The 27296-nt window shown below is 35.6% G+C and overlaps 2 protein-coding genes across 3 annotated transcripts in view; one reads left to right on the plus strand and one right to left on the minus strand.

Annotated features, from left to right (window-relative positions):
• Nucleotides 1-23487, plus strand: Nop10 (Nop10 ribonucleoprotein). Its single transcript, XM_089096960.1, has 3 exons — nucleotides 1-104; nucleotides 18649-18691; nucleotides 23337-23487. The coding sequence occupies exons 1-3, from the start codon at nucleotides 51-53 to the stop codon at nucleotides 23432-23434; spliced, it is 195 nt and encodes a 64-aa protein (XP_088953086.1). The 5' UTR covers nucleotides 1-50; the 3' UTR covers nucleotides 23435-23487.
• Syn1 (Syntrophin-like 1) overlaps nucleotides 23439-27296 on the minus strand; it is a 71532-nt gene continuing 67674 nt past the window's right edge. For both annotated transcript variants that reach the window (XM_089096959.1, XM_089096957.1), the window contains exon 10: nucleotides 23439-25425. In XM_089096959.1, the coding sequence (XP_088953085.1) occupies nucleotides 25333-25425 (93 nt within the window). In that variant the 3' untranslated portion in view covers nucleotides 23439-25332. The remainder of the gene's footprint in view (nucleotides 25426-27296) is intronic.

Consider the following 27296-nt stretch of genomic DNA (forward strand, 5'->3'; position numbering starts at 1 on the left):
GCAAAAAAATAAGGCTGTGGCACGTGGGTTAACTTGCAAAAAAACTCAAAATGTATCTAATGTACTACTTGAATGAGAAAGGAGAGAGAGTATACACGTTAAAGGTACTTGAGCTCATGTAAAAAAATAATAAGTGTGCCAATAGGATCAGCAATGATATGTATACAATTTAAGGCTAGGCTATAGTCTGACCCCATTAGGGGTGTAGTAGTAGCCTATAAAATTGTCCAGAATAGATAGCCTACCATTATATTTAGAAACAATGCTGGTTAAAATTCTAATTTTTGCTAACTTGGAAAGGGGTTGGGTTAGGAAAATGAAACTTTCAGGGATGGGTCTACAGGCTAAAATATGTCATAGGCTAGGAAGGTATTCTGAAGTACCCACCTTCACTCCTTCTCCCTCTAGAGGGTCCTGACCTTGGATGACTTTTAAAAATCTGTGTGTTATAAAAGTGAAACCTTGAAAAATAGATTTTCTACTTAAATAAAGTACAACACAATTTTGGTACTAGGCCTAGTGCATTAGATGGTCACTTTTATATGCTATGCAAGGAATTCAATGACAGATGAAACCCGCCAGAGACTAGTTATTTTCAAAGAGACTGCTATTAAGAAATGGAATGCAGAGTAGTTTTCATTGTGCTTACAATAGGCTATTTAAACTGTTTTTTTTTGGGTTTAGGGGAGAGGGAAAATTTACCTAGGTTAGGTTACATATTTAATATATCATATGCTTTACCCCCCCCCTGATTTGCAAATATATAGCCCAAATTTGTTTCTAAACTATTATATATTCATCCTATTTTATAACATTAGCCTAGCATTAACCAAGCTTGACTTTTTAGAAGTGACCATCTAATGCACCAGTACCAAATTTTTTTCAGCTTCACAATTTTGCTCAATTGCAATTTATAGGCCTAAGGTTATAAAGATATGCAAACACATTTCCTAAATAAAAAAAAAGAACATTGATATAGCTTAGAATTCTACTCAAATGACAGGAATTGCATTTTCAGAACTAAAACCAGAGAAAAAGAAACTGATAACTGAAAATTAAGGTAAAAGGTTGTTTTGGTTTTAAGGTCTGCTACAGGTTTACTTGACAGGTTTTAAGTTAAAACCTGTCAAGTAGGGAAATTTCAGGACCCTCTAGAGGGAGAAGGAGTAGTTTCATTTTCCTAACCTAGTCCCTTTCCAAGATAGCTAAAGTAGAATTTTACCCAATCTTAAATAGGGAATCAGATTGTACTTGGACTAGGGTCTTGCTTTTTATAGCCTAGTTTTTAGTTTAGGAGATGCTATAGGTTGCACAAGAGGATATAAAGAAGACTTACACTGACTATGCAGCAATCAAAGGAAAGTTGAGTGGCATAGAGTAGGGGTCTTTGCTTTAAGGGGAGGTAGATCAACAGTAGATCAGATTCCAAGAAGAGCTTACAATGCTCTAGAAAAAGCACACATCCACCAAACTCATGCTAAAGCCTAAGATCAATCAATCAAGTAACCTTTTATTTTTAAGTAAATGAACAAACAAAACAATTAACATGATCATTTCAACTCAAAGCAATGCTTGTGCAAGTCACACCTAATATTGGTAAACAAAGTTATATCACACTATGAAATGAAAAGAGGAGAGCTGATAACATAAGAGAGGGATATAGAATTAGAAAGGAAAGAATTGAGAAGAGGTGGAACCAAAGAAAAAAAAGTGAGAGGATAAGATACAAAAGAAAAAATAAGACATTAACTCATGTTGTATCAAATACTGTGTAAGAGATGTATTGTTTTTGGAGTATGCCAAATGATTTTGTGGATTTAATGGATTCATGAATTGAGTTCCATATAGAAATACTCCTATAAACTGGAGAGTGTTGAGACCTTGTAAGCCTTCTTCTTGGTAGCACAAAATTTTACTGGTTGCAGCAGAGCTCTTCCTTGATGGATTGTGCTACAAAGTTTGAAGTACCTGGAAAGACTTTGAGGAATTCTATTCAATATTGTCAAGTGTGCTAAACACAGATTACTAATGTTCATTATCTCTGTTATATCTATTGTTCCAGTGTCTCTATATAGGTCTGTTGAGGAGTATAGCCTGGGAAGGCAATATGTGGCCTTGACTGCACAGTTTTGTGACCTCTTTAATGATTTTAGATGAGATTTAAATGTATTGCCCCAGACAGAACAGCAGTTGTTGAAGTAGGGGAAGACAAAAGTATTACAAAGTGTTTCCAACATGTCAGCACTTAAAAGCAGGCTAGCTCTATGTAACATTGATGTTTTCTGTGAGACTGTTGAAGACAGCTGGGATATGTGATGTTTGAATGAAAGAGAAAAATCTACAAATATGCCAAGGAACTTTGTGACTGTGGTCTGAGGAATGGGATTTCCATTGATTGACAGTGCAACAGCATGAGACAATGAGGAGTTTGAAGGAGCCGATGTAAGACTATGATGCAGCTTTTTGTAGTATTTACCTGCATTTTGTTAAAACACCAGTCAGATATTTTGTCAAGTTTTTTTTGGCCTTTTTTGCAGCAGACTCAGATGATTCAGCAGCAATGAAGAAATTTGAGTCAGCAAATAGTACTGGGTGTGCATTTGTAGTAAGACACGTTGTCAGGTCATTGATTTACAAAATAAACAAGAGTGGTCCAAGTATCAACCCCTGAAGTATGCCAGATTTTACCAGCAATTTTGCCAACACACTACCCTCCACAGTTACACACTGCTTACAATCAGTCAGGTACAATGAAAACCCCTCATGAGCAACACCATATATTCCAAATGAATGTAATTTTGCAAGGAGGATTGAATGGCATACCGTGTCGAAAGCTTTTAGTGAAATCCAAAAAAATCCCTAGTACCTTTTCTACAGCATCCTGGCTATTTAATATGTATTCAACTGAAGCAACTAAGGCATGCAAAGTTGAGTGATAACGCCAAAACCCGTATTGATGGGGAGAGAGTAGCTGCATGCCATCAAGGAATCCATATACTGTTATAAACCACTCACTTGAGGACTTTTGATATAACCAGTAAAATTGATATGAGTCAATAATTAGAGATAACTCTAGTCTCCTTTTTGTAGAGGGGAAGGACTTGGGCAGTTTTAAACACATTAGGATAAACTCTGGTTGCTAGTGAAAGGTTGACCAAGTGTGTAAGTGGAGCTAGAAGACCTGCAGAGGCCTTCTTCAAGACATCTTTGTATGTGGTGCTAGAAAAAGACCTGATATTGTTCTACTGTGGGTTTGTTTAGGAGATGGGCCAGAAGCATGTAGAGATGTCTGATTAACAAAAAATTGATTAAAAGCATCAGCATGAGATTTGCTTGCTACTGTCTCACAACACATATTTAGTATTTCTTTAGGTATTGACACCTTCTTCCTTTTTTGACATATTATTTCATTAGCAACCTCCCATACTTTTCTCAAGTTACTCTTACATTCATTTATTCTCTCTGCATAATACTGCCTTGTTGCATTACATACTAATCCGTTTAATGTATTTCTGTACTTTTTGTATGTCTCTCGTGCTTCAGGAGTTGTAGATTTACAAGCATTCAGGTACAGTCTATTTCTGTGTTTGGTAGACTGAACAACACCTTTTGTCATCCAAGGAGTTTTGGGAACACTTTTGATCCTACTTGTTTGTAGAGGAAAACACCATTCTGTTAACTGTTTAAGCTGGCTAGTGAGTGCATTTGCTGCCATGTTTGTTGAAGACGCTTGAGTTACAGCAGACCAATCATTTAATTTCAGGGTTTCAGTGAAGTAATCCATTTTTTTTGGGAAAATTTGTGACAGATGAAAACACAATTAGACACTGACATAGTGAACCAGCCTGCCCTTGTTGGGACCATTGTGATGACTGGGTAGTGATTGGAAACATCAGATGTTATAATATGCAAGGTAAAAGATGTGTGAGGATTAAAGGAAAGGAATGTACTGTCAATCAGTGTTGCAGTATTTCTAGCTGTACAATATCATGCAGGAAAGAATACAGTGGGGAGAAGACCAGATGATACAGTTGTATCAAGGAACAAACACAAGTTGGCGTCACCATCAGTTGTCAGCAGGTTGATGTTAAAGTCACCCATAAGGCAAGTATTTTTTCCTTGACCACATTCATTAATCTCCAACATAAGCTGCTGAACTTGTAAACAGAAAATGTCACTTGGAAATGGCGTGGCTTATTAAAAAGGCATACAAAATCTACTGGAGATGACTTTCCAAGGATTTCAATGACTATTGAGTAGACAGATCAATAACATTTGACCACACCATTAAAAATTGATTCCAAGTCATTGCAGTGCTTGTAAGAGATAGATTCATTTACAAATGATGTAATGCCCCCAGAGCACTTTGTTACATGCCATGGAAGATGTATGGCTTCAAAACCCAGCAAACAGTATGGTGACATGTCATCTTGAGAAGGCAGCCAAGTTTCAGTTAAACCAACTAAACTAAATGGATTTTTCTTTTCAGTAGTGAATGTAAGAATATCATCCCATTTATGTTTACTTCCTTGAAAATTATGGCAGAAAAGATTAAACTTATCATTAGTAGAAATTGCTGGAGGTATTTCATTAAGATATTCTTGGGGTGTTGCATATGAGCTGGACAAGGGATTCACCCTGTCTATGATGGGATCAGTAGCTGATTTGTTATTGTATCCTGGCAGATTCAGAAACGCAGTTTTCAGCAGGGAATGTTCAGTTAAGAATGAAAAATCATTCATTGTTGAGATCACCAATGTTTTTTATTTTCATCAATTAGACTAAATAATGATAGTGGAGGAAAACAATAATAACAGAAGTGTTCTGGTGCTGTAGTGTTCTGTGATGATGACTTGTACTGCTGAAAACAGGCAGCCCATATATGAAAAAATCCCTGTTCCTTTTCCTTTTTTTTCTTTTTTTTTTTAGAGTCTGAGAAATCCGACTGTCAATCACAACAAGAAGAGGCATAAGCAGGAAATAGAGCAGGAAAAGCATGAACAGGATAAGAAGTAGAAAGAGAAAAAGAAATGATATCATCAAGGTAGAAAAGCAACAATGTTACAAATTAATTACATCCATGGATATTATTATCAATACACTTTCTTAGTTTTGAATACCTTTGATTGAAGTATCAAGATATCTTTTCAAAATGATAATCTTGTCCTTATTTGACACTTTATGACACTGGGGACTTGTGGGTCCAGTTTAAACCATAACATTCCCATCAGTGTTCCAGACGTTTTTCAGTCCAAATTCAGTTTTTGCATATGCAAATAACTTGCATTTAGCTTTTGTTAGGCATTCAGTGACAGACATTCTAGACCCCTTGAGTTGCTTCCTATTTTTTAGAATCTGCAACTGAACTCTAAGGTTTGAAAGTGTCACTACAGTTGGTGTTGGCAGATTTGACACTTTTGTCCTATTCTTCAGGCAGAGACAATATCAGAGGCATCTAAAGGAATGCCCAGAAATTTCTGTGCACATAGTTTCATAAGTTTATTTTCTATGTTCTCCTTGATAACAGTGTTTGTGGTGACACCTTCTTTGAGGCCGAAAAATATCAGTTGGTTGCTTAGCAATGCTTGTGCAAGGGTCTCATTGTGATTGTCTATTGTCCCTTTAATTTCACTGACTGACGCTTTCACAGCCTTATTAGCTAGATCTATATCGGAAACAGACTTCTCAAGGGATTTTAAATGCCAGTTGAGTTCACAGAACTTGTATTTCACCATTGTCTCAAGATCAAGCAGCTGACTATTGTAAATCTCCGTTTGATGTTTTCAATGGTGGACTCACTTGGTTCTGTTCTCTGATTTACAGCACCCAGTTTGCTGACAGCTGTTTCAACTTCTTGGCTGATTTTTAAGTCCAAGTCCTTTTCAATTTTGTCAGTCCAAGTCCTTTTCAATTTTGTCAGTCCACTGTTTTGTTTTAACTTTCAGTTGCTTTATTTGGTTTGTCAGTATGATTAATTGTTGTTCTGTACTTTTGTTGCCAGAGAACTTTACTTCTGTATCAGAGTGCATTGTTCTACCACCTGCTCTTAGAATCTGCAACTTACTTTTATCCAAACCATACACTTTAGTTGCCATTCTTCTTCTTCTATTTAACAGCAGGCGGGCTTTTCAGTAACACTATTTAGCCCTTTTCCTTTTGCTTCACTCTGTGGGCTACAGAGCTACTGGCTTGATTGCCTCATATTTATTAGATATATTCAGATATCTTTCAGCAGATCTTTCGACTCTAGGAGTTCAACTATAAGATGATAGATGTCGATTTCTATACTCTGTGTGCAGGTATAGTTGGCTAGGCTCTTGGCTGATAGTGGGATTTTGTGGTGTTTGAAGTATTTTAACAGTTTAGAAAGCAAGGTATGTTGTGCAGACGTCAGCATATTACATTCAAATAGGCAATGGTCAATTGTTTCATTATTCATATTACAATGCCTGCAAAGAGGGGACAGGGGAATTGAACCACTTGAATTAGAAAGCTTATATGAGAATGCAAGGAAATTTAGTCCATTTGTTCCAGTACGAATTCTATGATAAATCTTAGAAAGATACTTATTGGGAAAGGGGGAAGGGATAGGATTAATCTTATTAAAATTAATATCTGATAGCCTCCATCGGTAAATATCTCTAATTGGGATTGGTCTCCCACTTGGCTGGTCAATATTTATAGCATTTTTTGCTATTTCAATAACCTGATGATTACCAATTATGCCAGAGTGGCTAGGAATGTACTGAAAGTAAGTTTTTATGCCACTTGAAGCAAGATTATCAATAATACTGAGACAATGATAAGTGTCAATGTCCAACTTATATTGAGGAGCTGAGGCCAGCAACTCAAGGCTTGATAAAGAGTCGGAATAAATGATAATATTATTCGAATTTTCAATCAAAGATTGGTTTTGCTTAAGGTGTTCTAATGCCATGATTATGGCATTTAACTCATCAGACATTATAGATAAATTATTAAATAATATCTCGACCATTGCAATTTTCAGGTGAGGAATGAAAACACCACTTTCAACCTTCTCATTCATTTTTGAACCATAAACAAATATTTGGAAGTGATTTTTATAGGTAATTGTATTAAGTTATGCAAATTTTTTCTGAACAAAAGCAATGGGGGTTAAATCTTTATTCCATTTTGAAAATTCAGTATTTATTATGGGAAATGACCAATTCCATGGAGGGGATTGGGGGAAAGTAGGTGCAATAGACTTTGCTGGTACTGGGAACTTCTTTTGAATATTGGCATACTCATCTGCAATACCTCTATACATGGCTGGATTTCTTAACCAATTATGTAATGTGTGTGAGCTATTTGATTCAATTTTTGTAAGATGTTTTGTCGAGAGAAAGCTACGTCTCTCCCTTATTGTTGTTAATCCACTCTCCATAAGCAGAAACTTGGTGCTTGTGGGTTTCCTAAGACCAAATATGAGACGTATTATATCATTTTGTGTTGTTTCAATTTTTTGCATCTGGGTCTTTGCACATGCACCATAGACAATGAGCCCATATTGAATATGGGGTCTTATATGTGATTTATAAAACTGGAGTAAGGTTTTCTCCTTACAACCCCAGGGTGTGGAAAGAAGTCATTTTAGTATATTTGTTTTTCTATAACATTTTTGTATTGTGTTTGAAATGTGGAGGTGGAAATTAAGTTTTTGGTCAAGCATGAGACCTAGGTAATTAATATTATTATCTTCTGGAATAGTTGTTTTATTTAGAGTTAGTTTTGCATTAACATGGTTTCGCTTCCTGTGAAATTGGATTATTTTTGACTTGGTGGGTGCAATGGGTAAATCTGAATGTTGAGAGAATTTTTCAAACTGGAAAAGTGACTTTTGCAGATTTGACTGTGCTATCTGAAAGGTGTTGCCAGATGACCATAGCACCAGATCATCAGCATATTGTAGATTCGTGTGGGGTAGGTTCATGTCCCAGAGATATAGGGCAAATAGGAGGCAACTGAGGACTGCTCCCTGAGGTAGGCCTTTGGATATTGTCTTTTGGGGTGAAGAGGCTGAACCAACACAAACAATGAAACTTCGCACTTCTATGAAGGATTTAATAAAGGATACTAGCTTGGGAGGTACTCCAAGGTTTGCAAGTTTATTTAAAAGGATTTGGTGGTTCACATTGTCATATGCTCCTTCAAAATCAAGGAAAGCTGCCACTAGGATATTATTTTTTGAGAAAGATTCATTTATTGCATTTGTTAGCAAAATGAAAGCATCTGTTGAGGAGTGGTATTTCCTGAATCCAGTTTGAGTGTGTGGGATCAGGTTATTTTTCTCAACAAACCAGAGGAGTCTGTGATAAATCATTTTCTCCATTATTTTCCCCATCACAGGTGTAATCATTATGGGCCTATAAGACTCAGGGTTATCTTTTGGTTTATTTTTCTTTAGGATTGGTAGGAGGGACGAACATTTCCATATATTGGTGAACCTAGAGGATGCCCAAGCGTGATTATAACAATTTAGCAGTTCTTGTTTGTATGAAGGTGTGAGATTCTTTATCCATGTAGGGTGTATATTGTCATAGCTGCTGCTAGTTTTGGACCTAATATGATGTATTGCATTATTCAATTCCTGGATTGAAAATGGATTAGTTATGTACTCGGATCCTGGGCGTGGTTGGTAACTAGGGTTCATAGGAATTGTGGACAGATTGCTTTGATTGTTTGATGTTAGCTTATTAACAAAAAGAGTTGCAAATAGGTTAGCCTTTTCAATATCGTTGTCATAATGGGTATTATTATGTATAAGCTCATACAGGAGTGGGTTGGGAGAAGTCTTTTTCCCACATATGTGGCTTATGACTTTATGTATAATTGGCTCATGCGTTTCTCTGGAGAGATTATTTGCAAAATTATTCCAGTATTTATATTTAGCATCTATTATAGTCCTTTTTAGATTAGATTCTGCTTGTAATTTTTTTAAATATGTAGTAGGTTTTTTTTTTTTTATGAATTCTGTCCTAGCTGCCTATTTTATCTTCCATTTATTTAGGCACTCATTTGTCCACCATGCTTTAGGAATTTTTTTAGGGAATGTTTTCTTAGGGGTTGTCCTGGGGATAGCATGATTAGCTGTATTTATTAGTAAAGATGTCAAGGCTTCAGCATGTGTGTCAACTGTTGTGTTAGAAATGCATGAACTTTGGGTGAAACTTGTAATTTCATCATTTAGCTTATTTTGGAAAATAGACCAATTTGCTTTAGTGTTGATATATTTGGAAGTATGAGAAGAAGTTTCAGCAGGTTCATTTAGGGAGCAAACTATAGCAAAGTGGTCTGTACACAGACTATCAATTTTATTTATGTAAATTTTGTTCAAAAAATTCAAAGACACAATTTGTAGGTCAATTGTGGAGAATTTGGCACTTTTGGGGTTAAAATATGTATTTAGGTTTGGAGGGGTAGCAACAGCTAATTCATTATTATTTGAAATCATATGCTCAATAAATTTACCAGCTTTATTTGCTGGTTTATTCCCCCACAAAAGGCTGTGGGCATTGAAATCACCACAAATAATGATGTTTTTTAACATATTAGAATTATTTATATAATTAAAGAAATCCTTGGCATCTGAAGTTTGGCCATTAGGGTTATAAAAGCTTATTATGTAGGTTTTTAAATTATTCAGCCAAACACTTATACCAATTACATCAACATCATTTTCAAAATCTGGAAAATTGATGCCACAAAATTTTATATTATTATTAACTAATAAAGCTACACCACCTCCTTTTTGTCTCTGAAGATCTATCCTTTCTCAGGATAGTGTATCCCAGAGACTTAATTTGTTGATTTTGGGTTAAATGAGTTTCCTGGAGGCAAGCAATATTAATGGAATTATTATTCATAAATGATATTAGTTCATTTAGCTTATTTTCTGTGAGTGATCTTACATTCCATTGGAGTATTGATAAATGTTGTGTTGTTGATTTATTCTTCATATGACTGTGTATCAATGTTCAGCTTTGTTAAAAGTAAAGCAAGATCTTTTTTTGCTTGAATGAGCATATCATCTGGGATGTATATTTTTGCCAATTCTGCAATAATTTTTGTTTTCTGTAGTTGATGTATGTTCATGGCCTGAACTGCATTACAGTTTAGAATGAATAAGCATATATTTGGGGATTGCATTTTTGGTAGTGCATCCTGTTTGTTGGTTAAGGGATTGATTCCAGGTAGTGTTTCTGGTTTGTTTCTTCTTGGGAGGGAGGGCCAGGCTGGCCTCATCTCACTGGAAAACAAGGCTTGCTGGCTTGGTGATTCCTTCTGATAGGGATTTGAGCTAGGGGGCTTAGAAGATGTTGTTTTATATGGGGTGCTTGATGCATTTGGGGCATTTGATTTGGGGGTTTTGGTTTGTTTCATTACAGGCTTTATTTGGTATTGTTGGGCAGCATTTGCTTCCATTGCTGCAAAGGGGTATGGGATGGCCTTCTCTGTTGATATTTGGAGTGTTAGAGCTCTTTTCTTGTATGCAGGGCATAATGATTTATTTGTAGATTCATGTGGACCTTTGCAATTGATGCATGTAGGCTGGGTGTTTTTGCAAGTTGTCAGCTCTTTAGGATGGAAAGATTTACAATTACTACACTCTTGGAGAATTTCATTACATTTGTTTGTTGTGTGTCCCAGTTTGAAACACTTCTGACACTGAATAGGCTTAGGTTTGTATTCCTTGTGTGGTTTGATTTGCCCAAATAGGAATAATTTTCTGGGATATCAATTTTATCCTTTACTGTGAATAAGAAGGATTTACTAGTTTTTAGGCCAGTAGAGTTAGGTTTTCCAAGTTGGGTAACATCCTCAACTGGGATTGTGTTTCCAGCCCTATCTGAGAGGCCTTCTTTTAACTCCTGAGTAGATATCTCTGGGGGAACATTGTAAACTACAATTTTTGTTGGTGATAGTTTTGGGTTCCAATTAGATGCAATAATTGGGATATTCAGAAGGGATTTAAGGTTAATTATTGTATCTGCTGATTTCTGATCTTCTACAGCTATAAGCAGAGATCCATCACGGTTAATGTTAAGAGAGAACATTGATTTTAGCAATTTAAAAATTGCAACTCTTATTGCAGTGATCATTTTTATTTCACAGGGGGTAGTGGGTGTAATTTTAAGGTAAATTCCTCAGTTTTTGGAGGAAGGATCTTGGGCAGGGAGAGGGAAAATGCTTTTAATTGGGGAGATTTTTTTCCTTTTTTTAGAGCTTCTAGAGAGGACCTCTTGAAACCCATTATCATCATTTATGGTTGCATTAGGACCTACAGTTATCATTGTCATATTCTCAGAATCGGAGCCATCATTAGAACTTTCAGATGATGTGCTTGACCAGCCAGGATGGGTATCTTTCACTATGGAATTTGATTTGGGATCTGGGGGGACGTTTTTTTTGGAGGACTTCTGAACATTGCCTATTGGAAAAAGCTTTAAACACAAATATAAAACTAAAATAAAAAGGGAAAATAGATGATATCAAACCGTCTGCACTATACTATGGGAAGGATAAACACCACAGTATAGCCCTGAGGATGACTTGAGCAGGATAGGTTTGGTACAACTACTGGTTAGAAGCGATAATAATCAAGAAAATATATTTCGATTTTCTTGTACGGTTGCTGTTGTTGATGTCGCCATTGTCTTTCCTTCAGCCACCTAACCAATTCTTCTTCCTTTGAATCTCTCTCAGCAACTCAATAGGCACAAAATAATAAAATAATCTTTAATTGCCCCTTTCAAAATTATTGGGCTAGACGGCCATCATTCTGGCATCTCTTGTTTTCCAAAAGGGCCTTGCAGTGCCTTGCTATTGTATGCTGATTCAGAACACTCCCATACATGACCCCTCAGATATGTAGAGAACAAAACCAAAAAAGCCAATACTGAAACAAGTACCATAAAATGGGGAATGATTATCACTATGAAAAGTTCAAAATAAAATTATTTTATTTTGAGCAAAGGCTCAAAATAAACCATGAAATCTCACTAAACAACTGTATTCAAACTTTGAGTCTAAGCTTGCAGATGATAGCAAGAGAAACCCCAAAAGGTTCTGGAACTGCGTATCCAGCAAAGATCATAGTAGATGTTCATTAAAGAAACTGAAGAAATCTGATGGTGCAGAAACTACTAACCTACAAGAAACTGCTGAATTGCTCAACAAGCAATTTGCATCAGTGTTTACCAATGAACTTGATGGTCCTCTCCCCAACAGTCCAGTGTACAGTGTACCAAACATTATGCCACCTTTCATGATTACTCTGGGGTCTGTCATGAAGAACTTGAAGTGCTAGACGTTAATAAGTCAGCAGGACTGGATAACATTCACCCAGGGCTTGCCAAAAAACGAAGTTCGCCACACCAGCCCACTGTTCCCACCAGCCCTCAAAAGTGACAGGAATCCAAATTATCAACAGCACCAAATAAACCATTCAGAAGACCTCCATGTTACGTTCCAGCTCCCTCCCATTTAAATTGCCAAATCAGTCCATCTCCTCAGTCCCGTTATTTACATCAAATGAACCCAAGAACTTACAACAAGTCTACAATAACAAATCAAGAAACTCTGGTTTGATACATTGCTGCTCCTCCTACACATTTCCCAGAATCCTTCTAGCAAATGTAAGGTCACTGGTAAATAAAATGGATGAACTTCAAATTAGTCTAGACAAAAACCAGATAGATATTGCTTGCCTTACCAAAACATGGTCTGCAACTGAAGACTTTTGTTCCATTCAAAATTATGTTTTCCATTTTAAGCCTAGATTAGACAAAGATGGTATCCCTATATCTCATGGTGGGGGAGTAGCTTTTTTTTTTCGGTATGACCTTCCTAATAGGATTCTTTAATTTTATGAAATAATGAAAAAAACCAAAACCGAAGTTCTATGGCTATGGACCAGACCCAAAAACCTCCCAAAAGAAGTATCTTGCATGATTTTTTGTATTATTTATTACCCTCCTCGTAGTGGATTTAAGAAGGAGCTGACGGCATATCTGCAACTTATATGCTGACAGAATTTTCTGCAAGTATTCTTATGCTGCAATTATATTATATGGTGATTTTAAGGAGCTAGACCAAAAGTGGCTTAGCTCTGCTCTTAGCCTTGATCAAGTGGTCAAGTCACCTACACGCGGTGATAAAACCCTAGACTTAATTTTTACCAACATTGAAGATTACTACTGTGTCCCTAAAGTGGCCCCTCCATTAGGGGCAAGTGACCATCTATGCATCTTTTGGACCCCCTTATCTTCCTTTCCCCCTAAGCAATTTATCAGTTACTCTTATAGACCCATTACTGACGAGAAGATTGCCCATTTCAAATTAAAACTTAGTTCCAAATCTTGGGCCAATATCCTATGTCTTACCAGTGGTAATGAAATGGCTTCTAAGTTTTCAGCGGAACTTTTCCAGTTATATTGTGACACCTTTCCAGTGAAAAATGTTACTCGCAAATCTAACTGCAAACCGTGGATACATAAAAAAATTTTGTACCTAATAAATGAATGAGATAAACTCTTTAAGAAAGGATTTTTCCAAGAATCACGAAAACTCAAGAGCGTCGTTGTTAGTGAAATCCGTAAAGCAAGGAAGGAGCATGGTGATCACGTACTCAATAAGTTATTGTATTTAGGCCCTAAGAAGTTCCACATAAGTTTTCAAGATCGGATGGGAAAGGTCTCTTCAAAGTTTTTCTTACTGGACATCAATGGTGACCCAGTGGATGCGTATATCGTTAATGACCATTTTACTTCAATTTGTAAAGTTCACCTACAACTCTAACATATGCCAACCAATAGTGCAGTGAGTGACATTCCTGTGTTTAAAATTCATTAGACTCAACTTAAACTCAAAAATCTTGACACAAATGTCAGTATATCCAGGTGATATCCCTACCAAATTGATTGTGGAATGTGCCCAGTATTTAAGTGTACCTCTTAACTGCTATTTTTAACCAATGTTTTGTAGATGTTATTTTTCCAGTGTGTTTTAAACAAGATATTATATCTCCTAAATAAAAAAATAACATCCCAACAGGTCCTTCTGACTTAAGACCAATATCTAAAACCTACATTTTCTCTAAAATCTTCGAAAACTTTATATACACCTTTCTTTTTGACGATATTCATGATAAAATCAACCCAAATCAGTTTGGCTTTAGGCCATAGCACCATGCATTTCTTAATTTATATACTTCACACTATTTTCAAACATCTTGAGTTGAATAGTTCCTATGTTGAGGCTGTTTTTGCTGATATTAGCAAAGCCTTTGACAATTTGGATCATCAGACAGTTATAGATAATGCAAGGGCTTTAGGTGCAAGAGATTTTGTTTTACGTATGTTAGCTAGCTTTTTGTCTGGCCGTGAGCAATGTGTAGTCCTTCCTAACGGGGATTCATCAGGCTTTTTCTTAATTCCCTTTGGAGCACCTCAAGGGACTAAATTAGGTCCTTTAGCATTTTTAATTGTTTTTAATAATGTTTAACCAAGTTTTGACAACTCTTTTAAATTTGCAGATGATTTGACATTACTGAACCTTCGTCAAACATCTAATACTTTGAATGTTACACTCGGTTCACTAATTAACAATTTAAAGAATGATCTTGACAATGTTAAACTCAACTTAAGCATACCCAAAAGCAGTTTCATGTTATTTTCTTTTTTAAAAAATATACTCCCTATCAATAATTACCTTTGCATACCAAATTTAAATACTGTTAAACTGCTTGGTGTGCAGTTGGACAACGACCTTAAATGAAATTCCCACATTTCCCACTTATTTAAGTCAGGTTGTTTTCTCCTTAAATCTTTCTCTCTTCTCAAATGTTTCTCCATATCAATCCAAAACCTGAAAATAATTTATTGTTCTTATATAAGACCCTGTCTGGACTATGCTTGCTCTGTCTGACACCCCGGGCTGACCAAAGACCAATGTTCTAAAATTGAAAGTATTCAAAAAACAACAATAAAAATTATTCTGGGCACAGAGTATACTACATACAATGAAGGTTGGCTAGACTTGAACTTATTACATTGGAATCATGATGTCACATCCTTACCATGAACTTTGGTCTCAAGTGCCTTAATTCTGATTATCATCGACGTTTTCTCCCTCCCTTTAAAGAAAATCCCCCAACCCTTCCTAATACAAGGCTCAATGCTCTTAGAGCTCCAAATACCTTACGGGATCTGCATCCCCAAATGTTGACCATGAGGTACAAAAACTCTTTTGTCCCCTATTTTGTTTCCTATTTTAATAATTGATATAACTTTTGTTTTATGTTTATCCCCTGACATCTGTTTTATTATTGATTCAATATTTTTTTGTTTATCACATAACATTTGTTTTGTTATGGTAATTCTGACGTGTTTACGCTAGCTTTTGTGCTATTTTAGCCAATAAATAATATTCTATTCTATAACAGCAATAAAGTATTCTCCAAACCATGTGATGTTGTCAGTGGAGTTCCTCAGGGTACCATCCTAGACCCCACCCACTTCCTCATTTACATAAATGATATGACAAAGGAAGTCACAAGTAACATCACACTTTAAATTGATGACTCCAAGCTTTTTGGACCAGCCATTCAACAAAGCCTGCAATCAGACCTCCAGAGAATCCAGAAATGGACCAGTGAATGGCTACTCTAGTTTAACATGAATAAATGCAGTGTCCTCCATTTTGACAACAACAATCCTCACCACCAGCATACCATTTATGACCAGATGTTGCAGTCTGATATTCAGCTACAAACCAGTCATGAAGAACAAGAATTGGGAGCACTTGTTGATGAGCTATTAAAGTTCCATGGGCATTGGCAACAAGGTGTGTCAAAAGCTAATTTGAGTCTAGGCTACTGAAACGCACTATCACCAGCCACTCCCACACTGTCTTCCTGAGACTTTACAAGGCTATTGTTAGGCTGTTCTTATACTTTGGAACATGTCTGACCTCCTGCTCCTACAAGCATGACACCAGAATAACTGAAGGAGTTCAAACACATGCCACCAAATGCATCATGGGTCTGCAAAATATGCCATACGATAAGAGACTAGAGCACCTAAAACTACCAACACTGGTCTTTAGACATTGCAGATGTGATATGATGCTGACCTACAAATATAATAGCCAACCAAAAAACACCCTCCTCAAAAACATACAGGTCAACACAACACTAGAGGACACTCACAAAAGCTAGCAAAGCAAAGAATGAAGACCAGAATGCGCCAAAACTTTTTTACTGAGCATATTTCCAACAACTGGAACAACCTCCATGGCAAAACTGTGACTGCACCCACTAGTGCCTCCTGATTGACGCAGATCAGAACAGATCCAGCATGGACCTTATTTCACTCCAAAGTGCAAATTAAGGTAACGTAATAAGGAAATGAAACAAAAGTTTTGTTTGTTTTAGGCTAGTAATATATAGGCTATCTGCAGAATATTATAGCTGGACCAGAAACAACCTTGCCTTAATTCTGTTTTGAAGATAAGAAATATGTTTAACTTAGACTAGCCCACATCCAAAGGTTATCTTCCCAGAGTATTTGGCTAATTTAAAAAAATCCTGATGAGAGTTTTTTGCTATATTCAAGAGATGGTAATACCCCCAGTGGTAAATTTTATTTTGTTCATATTATTGACTTAGCCTACAATGCCTTTTTTATGTTCTTTCCAAATATAATAATCACTTTTGCTGCAAATGCATTTTATCCCCACCCCTATATATACCTATTCATGGTGTATATTTGCACATTAGGGGGGGTAGGGGTAAAGTTTAAACTTGCCGCTCATTTGTATCAGGAAGGAATTTTACCCCCCCCCCCCGAATCTGCAAATATATACCCGGAATTGGTATATATAGAATGGGGGTAAAATTCATTTGTAGCAAATCTTCTTGCAGAGAAGAGCAATTTTTTGTTGAGGCTGCTGGACCAAAGAGTTTGGAATCGTCTGCATACAGTTCGAAGCCATTCTTGACTACCTCAGGAGCATCATTTACGTAGAGGTTAAACAGTGTTAATCCTTTTCCAAAAAATCATTGAATTATGAAAGAGCATAAAAATGCATCTAGTGATGTATTCACTTTCATCCTACAGAAATTAAGTGGTAAACATTTATAGCCTATCTATAATCAGCTGATCTAAAAAATTAGGAACTTACTGTAGCCTACAGGCTATTCTTACAAAGAGACATGTTAATCAAAATATTTGTCCAAGATTAAGCACAATCCAGGTACTGGGGAAAAGTAAATTTTTCATTGTTCATATTATTGACTTAGAAATAAAGTGAACATACCACTTGATGCCGTTTTTATGCTTATTCCAAATATACTAATCATCTTACCCTGCTATGATAACTCAATCCCCCCCCCCCCCAAAAAAAAAAAGAATAACAAATGCAAAAAAAATAATATTGGGTATCCTGCATTATATATTCTTCCTACATTTTGGAACATATTAGAATATATTTCTTAAAACTTTTTATTGATCTTACCTTCCCTTTGGCTTCTCAATTTTACATATGGGGTGAATTTACCAGGGGTAATTATGCTGGTTTTTTTTTCAATGAAAATACAAATAAAATAGTTATTTTGCAAGATCTACATGGCCAATTTCCTCCCACCTCCCTGTAAAAAATCAGGGAGCAATTACCCCCTAATTATATAAATGTATTTTGGGGTATTTCTACTATTTGCCCCTGGAGAAATGTTTCCAACACCTGGTTCTCTTTCTCACATGATTTAACTTAAGTACATCCATTGGATGAATATATCTGAATACATAATAATTTTCTGCATTTTAGTAATTTGGGGTTTTATTTCAAGGAATACAGTATTTCCCAGGTAAAACCTTTTCTTCCTTGATCTATTGCCGAAAAAAATGACCCGTCTCATATTCTGGCCAAAGGAACCCTTTTTTTTGGGGGGGGGGTGATTCACCTAGAGGCTGGCTAAAGGAACCCTCTCCATGAAATGTAATGTATTCAAAACAAGTGTTGAACATGTATTCACTTATATTCTAGGTGATACTAATGAAGGTGAGACTCAACCAGGGGGGGGGTTCAAAGCAAAATAAAAACGTTTTTAGGACCATTTTTATTCAGGTTTCTTTTAGGTTAAAGTTTCTTTCTTGTTTCCATGCACGCTACAAGGGAAGGGGACAAATTATTTCTAGGATCCTCTGTGTGCTTATGATTAAGGAAACGAATTATTTGAAAGGATAAACTTGCTCAACACCATCTTTGAGACTAGGCAATTAGTTTACTTGAGCTTGTTGAAATGGCAACTTGCTCTGTGCATGGTTAAATTATTCCCTTAAGTAAAATCAAAGAGAGATATCACTTTTACATAGTTTTGTTGTAAAAAAGTGTGCTTTTATTTCATTGTTTTACATCTTTGATTTGTAACCCAATCACATTAAGCCTTGAGTAGCCTACATGTCAGAAAGAGAAGCCAAAAAATGCTTTCCTTTAAAAACCTGTTTGACAGTCTAGTAAAGAGAACTTGAAAGCTCTTGAGTTGCAATGACTTTTTACTAATATTCCCTCTATTTCTGGAAACAAAATGTTTACAATTTTTGCTAATCATTTGATCTCCTTTTCTAGAATGTTGATCCAAATGGTCATCCTACAAAATCTGCACATCCAGGTAATTTGCTTTATTGATTCTACCTTTTACAATGCTAGAATATAAACTTTAAGCTGATTCTAAAACCCAGTATCACTTGGTGCTAGTGATTTGGTTTTATTCTTAACTTAAATTTTCAGAGAGAGTATGTGCAGTTTTTATTGCAATTTTAAAGATACTAGCCTCATCTTACTTATCAGTTTTATAAATTATTAACAAGCATTTGATTTAACCAATATAAGAGCTTTAACAAAGCTTTATCCTTGTATGGTATACATTAAAGTGATTAGTGCTATGTATGAGAACACCACTGCTGTGGTTAAAGTAGGAAATGTCTAATTTAGTGAATGGTTTTGTGTTGCATCAGGAGTTAAGCAGAACAATATTCTATCCCCATTTTTATAGATCATTTGGTGGATTTTGTCCTGAGGAACATAGCAGAGGCTATGAGAGAGCATGGAATCAGATGGAAGGTAAAGCTATCCTAGACTTAGATTATGCTGATGATTGAGTGTTCTAGATGAAAGTTTTACCATAATGAATCATTTTTTGAATTTTCGAGAGTTGAGAGTGCAATAAGATGTTTGAAAATTAGTTTTAAGGAGACTAAGACCCTTAGACTAGGAATAAATGAAGGCATTGAGGTGATATTGGGTAACAAGAAAATTTATCATAAGAAGATAAGACTGCAAACCAAGATTAAAATATTGGAAGCTACACTGATGACAGTGGCAAAATATGGCTTTGAACCGTGGGCGCTTCAGAAGACGGAGGATTTGTTTGATGTTTTCCAGAGGAATTCTTTATGGATTATTTTGGGTATCAGTTTGACTGACCGTTTTTCAAACAGTAAGCTGTCCAAAAAATGTTGTTCCATCCCACTTCCTGGGGCTATAATGAGAGAAAGATTGATATGGCTAGGAAACGTTTAGCAGGTGAAGGATGACAGGCAATCCTATTTTGTTCATCCATCTGGGATCAAACAAAAAGCAGTTTGTCCACAAATGGAATGGAAATAGGTAGTAAAACAGAAAAAAAGCAAATTGGAACTTCTTGGGAGTGTATAGTGAGGGAAGCTTTGAATAGATTGGGATGAAGGAGGAGTGTGCGCAGGTGTGTTCTAGGGTGGTTTGGTGTTAGTAGTAGTAGTTTGGAACTATCTTAGCAAAGATCAATCACAAGACCATAAACAGACCTTGTACAAGAATATTTATTGGATGAGTTATTGGTAAGAGAGTTGAAAAGACTAGTTGGAAGTGTGACCATTCTAGGAACTAGGTTAGTTCCTTTATGTGTGTGTGTGTGTGTGGGGGGGGGGAGTTTGTCATCTTTTGGCGGAAGTGCGATTGACCGATAGTTGTAGATGTTTGGTGCACCAACATTTACATGGTCTACTATGCCTTTTCTTCTCAATATGAAATGAGTATGAGCTTTACTTCACATTCTGAACTATTCTAATTGCAAAACGTCAAAATATTTCGAGATAAGTCTGATCTTTGTATCATACATGATTATGATTACAATCATGACCAGTCTGAGTGAGGATTGCCCCAGTCATGGGATTTTCCGGATAGATGATGCAAATTCATGAAATTGGTTTTCTAGTCTTTTGGAATATGTAAACGTTCTTTTGATTTTTTTTTTTATAATAATTTAATAGTCTTAATCCTAGGGTCAGTTTACAAATAAGCAATTGAATTAGGGCCTGTGCATAACCAATTTCACAGAGAAAATGAGTAAAAGGCGACTTCTGTCAATCGCTGTGCCTAAAACTTATCTAACTTGAAGGATACATAATCTATTTAGAAATTCGATGCCTCCAAACTTTGCAACCACGTTTTCTCCAAACTTTGCAAATCTTTTGCAACCACATTTTGTTAAACTTGGATGATATTTTGTGATAGAAACTTGTATATTTTTGTGTACAACCTTCATTTCCTCGAAACTAAAGGTACAATGTAAAATGATACCATTTCTAAAATCTAAATCTTGTTTTGAAGTATTTTTTCTTGCTTCAAATAACTACCATTTTCGTTGTGATGGAGGGTTTTCCTGCAGGATATGATAAAGCAGACCTCATGGGGCTCCAAACTACAAGCACACAGTTAAAATGATACTATTTTTCCAATCTAGAATTTTTTGAAGTTTTTCTATTGTCATACCAAGTTTTGTGCTTTTCTGATCTAAGGAAATTGGGAGACATGCGAAAGAAAGTTATATCTTGTTTGTAAACAAAAATTAGGTTGGATAGATGCAGGTTCTTTTGTATGCCTGCAGCATAATATGATGAAACTAAACCTCATCGACCTCCGAAATATAAGCACAAAGTACAGATGATACCATTTTTCCAATCTACAATTTTTCTGAAGCATTTTATATATATATATATATATATATATGTATATATATATATATATATATATATATATATATATATATATATATATATATATATAAAAAAAAACAGATGTAGTACTTTTCTGCACTAAGGACTTTGAGAGACAAATAAAGGAAAGTTATGTCTAGTTTGTATAAAAACTTGAAATCGGACGTAGATGCGGGCTGTTTCGTATTTTTGAAATATAAAATTCTGTTACAAAAAATCCCTGTTTAGAATACAAGATAAATATGTCTAAAGAATCTGCCTATGATATAAGCTACATATTTTTTGAACTTTTAGATCTTCAACGTTAAGTTTGTTGATCTGTAGGATCATTTTTTACTGTGATTCATTCATAAACAAACTAGCAATGTCGGTTGAAATGCTGTAAAAACATCAACTTTAAAGCTTCTTTAGAGCGTATTAATGTAATTCTAGCGGTCAAAATAAGTCATCTGTAGATCAGTTATTCGCTAACAAAACGTATTAAATAGAGAAGGGAAGAAAAGGTTTTTGGCAGAAAATTGATTTTGCCCAGGTAGAATGGTGAAAATTTTTCCCTGTGGACATGTGGAAATTTACGCAACCATATATATCGTGAAAAAAATAAAAAATAAAGTGGGAAACTAAGTTCTTATTGAAAAAGGTCTTCATGTGCCAAATTAAAAAGAAAAAGGAAGCCAGGGTGAAAAAAACTAAAAACATATGGCACCAAACAGAGCTTGAGAGGGTGCTGTCCTTTTAAAGTGTAGCTGTCTTTGAGATTCAACACATTCTTAATATTTGAATTTTTACGGAAGAAAAACGTTGCCAAATGTAACTAAATAGTTTTGTATATTTACGATCCAACATGGTAATAATGACGAAAATGAGACACTTCCCAAAATACTTCGTAAATCTAAAATAGTCGGAAGAAAAATTTTTGGGAAATCACAGTTTTAAGGTACGAATAGACTGAAGATGTGTACAAGGGCCTGAAAATGTTTGTATTTTGATGTCCTTGGTGCTTAATACATATGACACTAAACCGCAAACTCTACTTTTTTTGCGTATGTTTAGATTGTCGTTTAAATCGAACGCTGTTTGCTTTTACTTTAGTTTTAAGCAATCTTTTTAATGTACAGTATTGCAGTTTTTTCACGACTTTTTCCCGTGTTGATTGTGAAGCAAAAACGCGAAAATTATCAACAGCATGCTTATGGGAGTTTCTTGAAATTATGGCCGTACTGGCACTTCTTCAATGTTCAGCTCAGGTAGGTTGCAACAACGTATAATCATCAAAGGTAATACATGACAACCTTGGGTGAATTCCAGAAGCCACTTATTACTAATTACAGTTGATTTTTATTATTACTTGCGTTCCTATATACAGGACAGTAACAGGTTCGTTCTATCCCTTGTAGCATAAATACAGAAAGAACCAAAATGTTAGCCTTGTTCACTTAATATCATAGGGGGTTAATTTGCAGATATGAATCTATTTAGGGTGAATGTAATAACAAATAATTTTTAATGATATTTGTCTTTTCGAACGCACTCCTTACCTTTTGAGTCTTTTATAACTGAACTTCGTATTCAAATGGTTTCTTTAAGATAACAAAAAGCTGCGTTCACACGCTAACCTCTATGCTTTGACTCGTGTCTGACTAGACATTTGTGTCCTGGCAGCTCCCGTTCATACAGAAAATGCAGAGCTCGGTTGCATAAGTTATAAGCAAGCATCAAGCTCTAGAACTTGTCTTAAGATTTGAAATTTTGCCCAACAAGAAGTTATTTTTGTCATTATGTTAATCATTTATGCTTAAAAGTGGTGTTCCATATATATCTTACTATTCCTTCAAGCTCCTGCCTCCAGCACTTCCCTACTTGCAAGGGTTGAAAAATTCTCTGGACAAGTTTAGTTGCATGATGTAACCTCGACTCCGTCAAACTTGACTTATCCAATATTTGGGGACAAATTTAGAGAAACCACATTTCCATGTGACGTTATGAAGAAGATTCTCTTAAACTCGGCTCAGTTTTTCTTTCTCTTTGCCATTCTTTTTCTTCTTCTTTCTTCTTCTTTTTCTTCTTCTATATTCCAATATATTTTAAGCATCTTCTCTTAAAGCATTGAATTACATCCTATTCCTAGAAAAATTTTATGATGCCTAAGCAAATGTCTGATCTGACTTTCATGTTCAGGAATGTAAGTCTACTTTGAACCTGCATATGATTTACTGTTTTACAAGATTTTTTTTTCTTTGTTTTTGTAGTTGTAGTCTTGACGTACTTTTTCTTTTTCAGCCCGATTCTCCCCTGAGGATAAGTACTCTGAACAGAGAATTAGAATCAAGCGACGATTTGGTCTTCTTCTAACACAACAAGCAAAAGTAGTATACTAGACTATTTTTGTATGTTTTATTTTTTTTACAACAATGTCTTTGAAATACTAAAATTGTATAAGCACCCATGTTGAAAAAGGACACAGGAATGATATGGTGCATAAGAATGATTTGGCGTCAGAAAACCACAAAAAAAGCACTGGGATTATAGAATATACAAACTTAACACAGCAAATCACAAACATTTTTACCAAGATATGAATAGATGGCGTAGCCATTGGGAGAGCAGTTCAGACACACTTTAAATATGAAAATTTCTGTAAAATTATGCGGTCTTTCGCAACATAATGGTTCCAGAAAAATATGTTCCATAAATATGCAATTCTTCCTTTCCTAAAGTGGGCTGCATACTTTCCGAAATGTTATGTTGGCTTTGCCATTTACGAGGGCTAGGGCAACGTATCGTTTACATTCCGTTTAATTTTGGTGCTGAATTTGTCTGTTGAAAAGACGATGCGTTGCCCTATGCGTAAGCTCAACATATTGCTCAACGATATAAAGGGTTCATCCTCCATATCAAGAGGGTGCACATACGTAGGCACACACACTGTGGAGAAGGTGGATTTGTAATTGAAAGTGACTGTCTTCACGTTCATAAAAAGAGATTCGTGAATATAAAGGTATGTGAACTCAAGAACTGAATGTCAGAGCTTGACTGAATTTAACATCATACATACAGTTTTGATTATTTTGTATTTTTGGTAATAAGCTGGGTGGAGTTCGACGGAGCTTAACCAGTATCATATAGCGGATGAGAACTGTTGATGGATTCAATTATTCAAACCGGCTTTGGAGGCCGAGATCCGTGTAGTTCCATCTAGTGGTTAGAAGGAGTAATAATTACAAAGGAAAACAGCACTATCACATCTATAGATTCATGAAATCTATAAAAAGTGTACAAAAAAACAAAAATAGTTGTAAGTTAGCTTAATATCGAAAGCTGGTAAAAAAAAGGCAAATAAGGGTTATACCGAAAATTAATTTGGAAGATATAGAAAGAGGAAAATGTGATAATAAATCCGATAAGAATATACTACTCATGAATTTCTTTCAAGAAAAAATAGAAATATAAAAGCGAATATCTGAGGTGTTAGCTCTTCCAACTAATATCTCTCCTAATAACAGCTTTGACACTGAATGGGCAAACTTCCAGACTTACTTTGACAACCAACATTTTCTTTTTGTTTCAAATTACACTGGTCAACAATTACTTCGATGAATGTAAAACTAATACTTCTGCTTAAACATTGCTATCATTTGTCCATTGTCCTCAATTTTTGCGTAATGGTTTTTAAGTTGTTTTTTTTTTAATCCCGAAATTTAAGTGATTTGAACTTTAAAAAACAAGTGAATTGATTGTTTAGGAAAGCTTATAAAGTTATTGCGCAAAATCTGGGTATTGAGAAAACATTTGAAATCAGCACATGAAAAACATAATTTTAAATATTGCTAGCTGATGATGCCGCTAAAAATTGACTAAATAGCTATCGTTGGCAAGGAAAGTAAAAAACAAACATAACAGAGTTGATATGATATGGCGTTTTTAAACAAAAGCTTTAAAACCGACAGCTTCAAAAGTAAACCGCTTAATTCCCGAAAAAAAGAATGAAAATTAAAACAATTCTGAAAATAAGACACATACTATACATTTAAATTGCACTCTAACACACAGCAAAATTGCACACTTGTACACTGCAAAACTGCATACTTAAAAACAAACTGTTTCAGAATATCATCTCTTAATTAAACGGACCCGATATTATTTTTTATGTTTATTCAGTCCTAGAGATAAGTCCTACCATAGTAAGAAAAGCATATTGCTCCAAGCACAGTTTTCTATTGCATTATCCAATGACGTTATTAACCAGCGAGCTGTTTATGGGAAACTAATGGAAAAATCAAGTTGCAAGACCTAGTCGAGTCATCTTCGTAGCCAAAATCGAGTGCAAAGTAAACACCACAGGCTTTGGACATGTGTGAAAATCAAGTTCCTATAAGAAAAAGGGTCCAAGTCTAAATGCGTGGTCACAAAGATATATTGCTTGCAAAAAAAAACTGGAAATATTTCCAGGGCGATGGGGGAGAATGAAAACATTTCCCAGGAAAGCGTTATTTTTTTCTGAACAGTACAGCTGTTTTCACTTTCTGGTCTCCCATAGGGGAGGGGACTGAAAATAAAGGCGTTTTGTGGTGTCTGAAACAATTTCCTTGACAATTCACTACATAACGGACATATTAAGTCTCAAATAAAGCCATATCATAACATATTATGGCATGTCAGTAAAAAAAATTTTTTTAATCTATCACATTAAAGTTGAAAAGCCAGAATTCCGAAGTCCAATCTATTAAAACGGACTTGCATAATAATCTAATGGGGGATTTAATTTGGTTATTATGCTCTACTGTTATACATGATAGTCAAACGTGTGATTGCGACATATAGAAAAATCCACGTACAAGGAACACAAGTGGCCACAGGAGTAAGGGATAATTTTAACTAAGCAAGCATAATCTTGTCAGTTACATTGTAAAATACATAAAATTTCTTTTGAACAAAGTTGATTAAATTAAGAAGTTGTTTTTAGATAAGGTCTAGATGACATTAGGGGAACAAAGAAGAGAGATGGATTAGAAACATTTTTTTGACTAAAGAGACTGTGTTCTTTGTAACCGTGGCTAGAGATTCCCTTACTCCTGCAGCAACTTCTGCAATCGGACAACCAGCCGGCTGGAAAAAGATTGCACGAACACATTTGCACAAATTTATCCGTTGAAATATCCTTAAAATCCCAAAGTAAACCGAAATGTTAAAATTACAAGCCTGAGAAAATTTGCCTGATTTTCGAAAAGGAGGGGAAACATCCCCTAAAAGTAAAAACTATCAAGTAATCTCAATGAACTCACACTATCAGATTCAGCGTACCAGAAAATCCTGCTGTAGAAGTTTCAAGCTGCTATATAGAAAAATGTTAAATTCTGCTATTTTTGCCAGAAGAAAAATCACGGATTGCGTGTTTATTTTGTTTTGTTTTTCTATGGGGTCATCGTATTGAAGTATTGGTCCTAGAAGATCGAGAGAGGGTTCATTCAAGTGAATATTAAAAGTTTGTAAGTGATGAAATTTGCCCATTGTTTACACATAGCATTTGTTAATTGGGAAGTATACAGAAATTTTTTCTGGGGGGGGGGGGTGCTATTTTGTACTTGGGGTGGGTTTAAATAGGGAGAATTTTCCTTGGAAAGGAAAATTTTTGCGGGGTGAATTTTTCAGGGGTAGTCTTACTCTCGAGAGATTTGACTGGATTCATTTACGAAATTCTTGTTAATTGTCTTACATAATCTTCGCCAACTCAATTTTGCACGTGGAGATGTTCTGGGGGAATTCCGGGGCTGTTTTCCACGTATTTTGATTTCTAGGGAAAAAATGCCACGGAAGGGAGCATTCCCAGAGAGATCGAGAAACCGATTAGAAATTAGAGTCTTCTTCAATTGTAAGTATGCTAATTAGAATTTTTCAGGCTGAACCGTCCGCAAGAAATTTTACAAATGGGTGGGGGGGGATTTTCAGCGAAGATGGAACTTTCCGGAGGGAATTTGCACTTTACGTGGGATGAAATTTCCACGGAGCAGTTTCTCCTGGAGGTGGAGGGATATTTCATGAAGGGTGAACCAGATTTACCGGTGTTATTTGAAAAACAATCAGAAATTAAATGAAAAGTTTGTAAACTCAAAGTAACGAGCAACATTAAAACTCAAAACGAACAGAAATTATTCCGTATATGAAGGGTTGCCCCCTCCTCAACGCCTCGCTTTACGCTACCTTGCTCATTAAGCTAAAGTTTGTCTGTTTGTCCCAGTTTTT

Source organism: Artemia sp. Qi Xiang Cuo, chromosome 11 (genome assembly GCF_049724085.1).
Source record: "Artemia sp. Qi Xiang Cuo chromosome 11, ASM4972408v1, whole genome shotgun sequence".
Classification (NCBI taxonomy): Eukaryota; Metazoa; Arthropoda; class Branchiopoda; order Anostraca; family Artemiidae; genus Artemia; species Artemia sp. Qi Xiang Cuo.

Excerpts from the sequence above, each read along its gene's own strand:
- Nop10 (XM_089096960.1), top strand. The coding sequence starts at position 51 with ATGTATCTAATGTACTACTTGAATGAGAAAGGAGAGAGAGTATACACG. Across the intron at positions 105-18,648 it reads AGAGAGTATACACGTTAAAG|AATGTTGATCCAAATGGTCA; the intron begins GTACTTGAGCTC and ends CTCCTTTTCTAG. Across the intron at positions 18,692-23,336 it reads TACAAAATCTGCACATCCAG|CCCGATTCTCCCCTGAGGAT; the intron begins GTAATTTGCTTT and ends TTTCTTTTTCAG.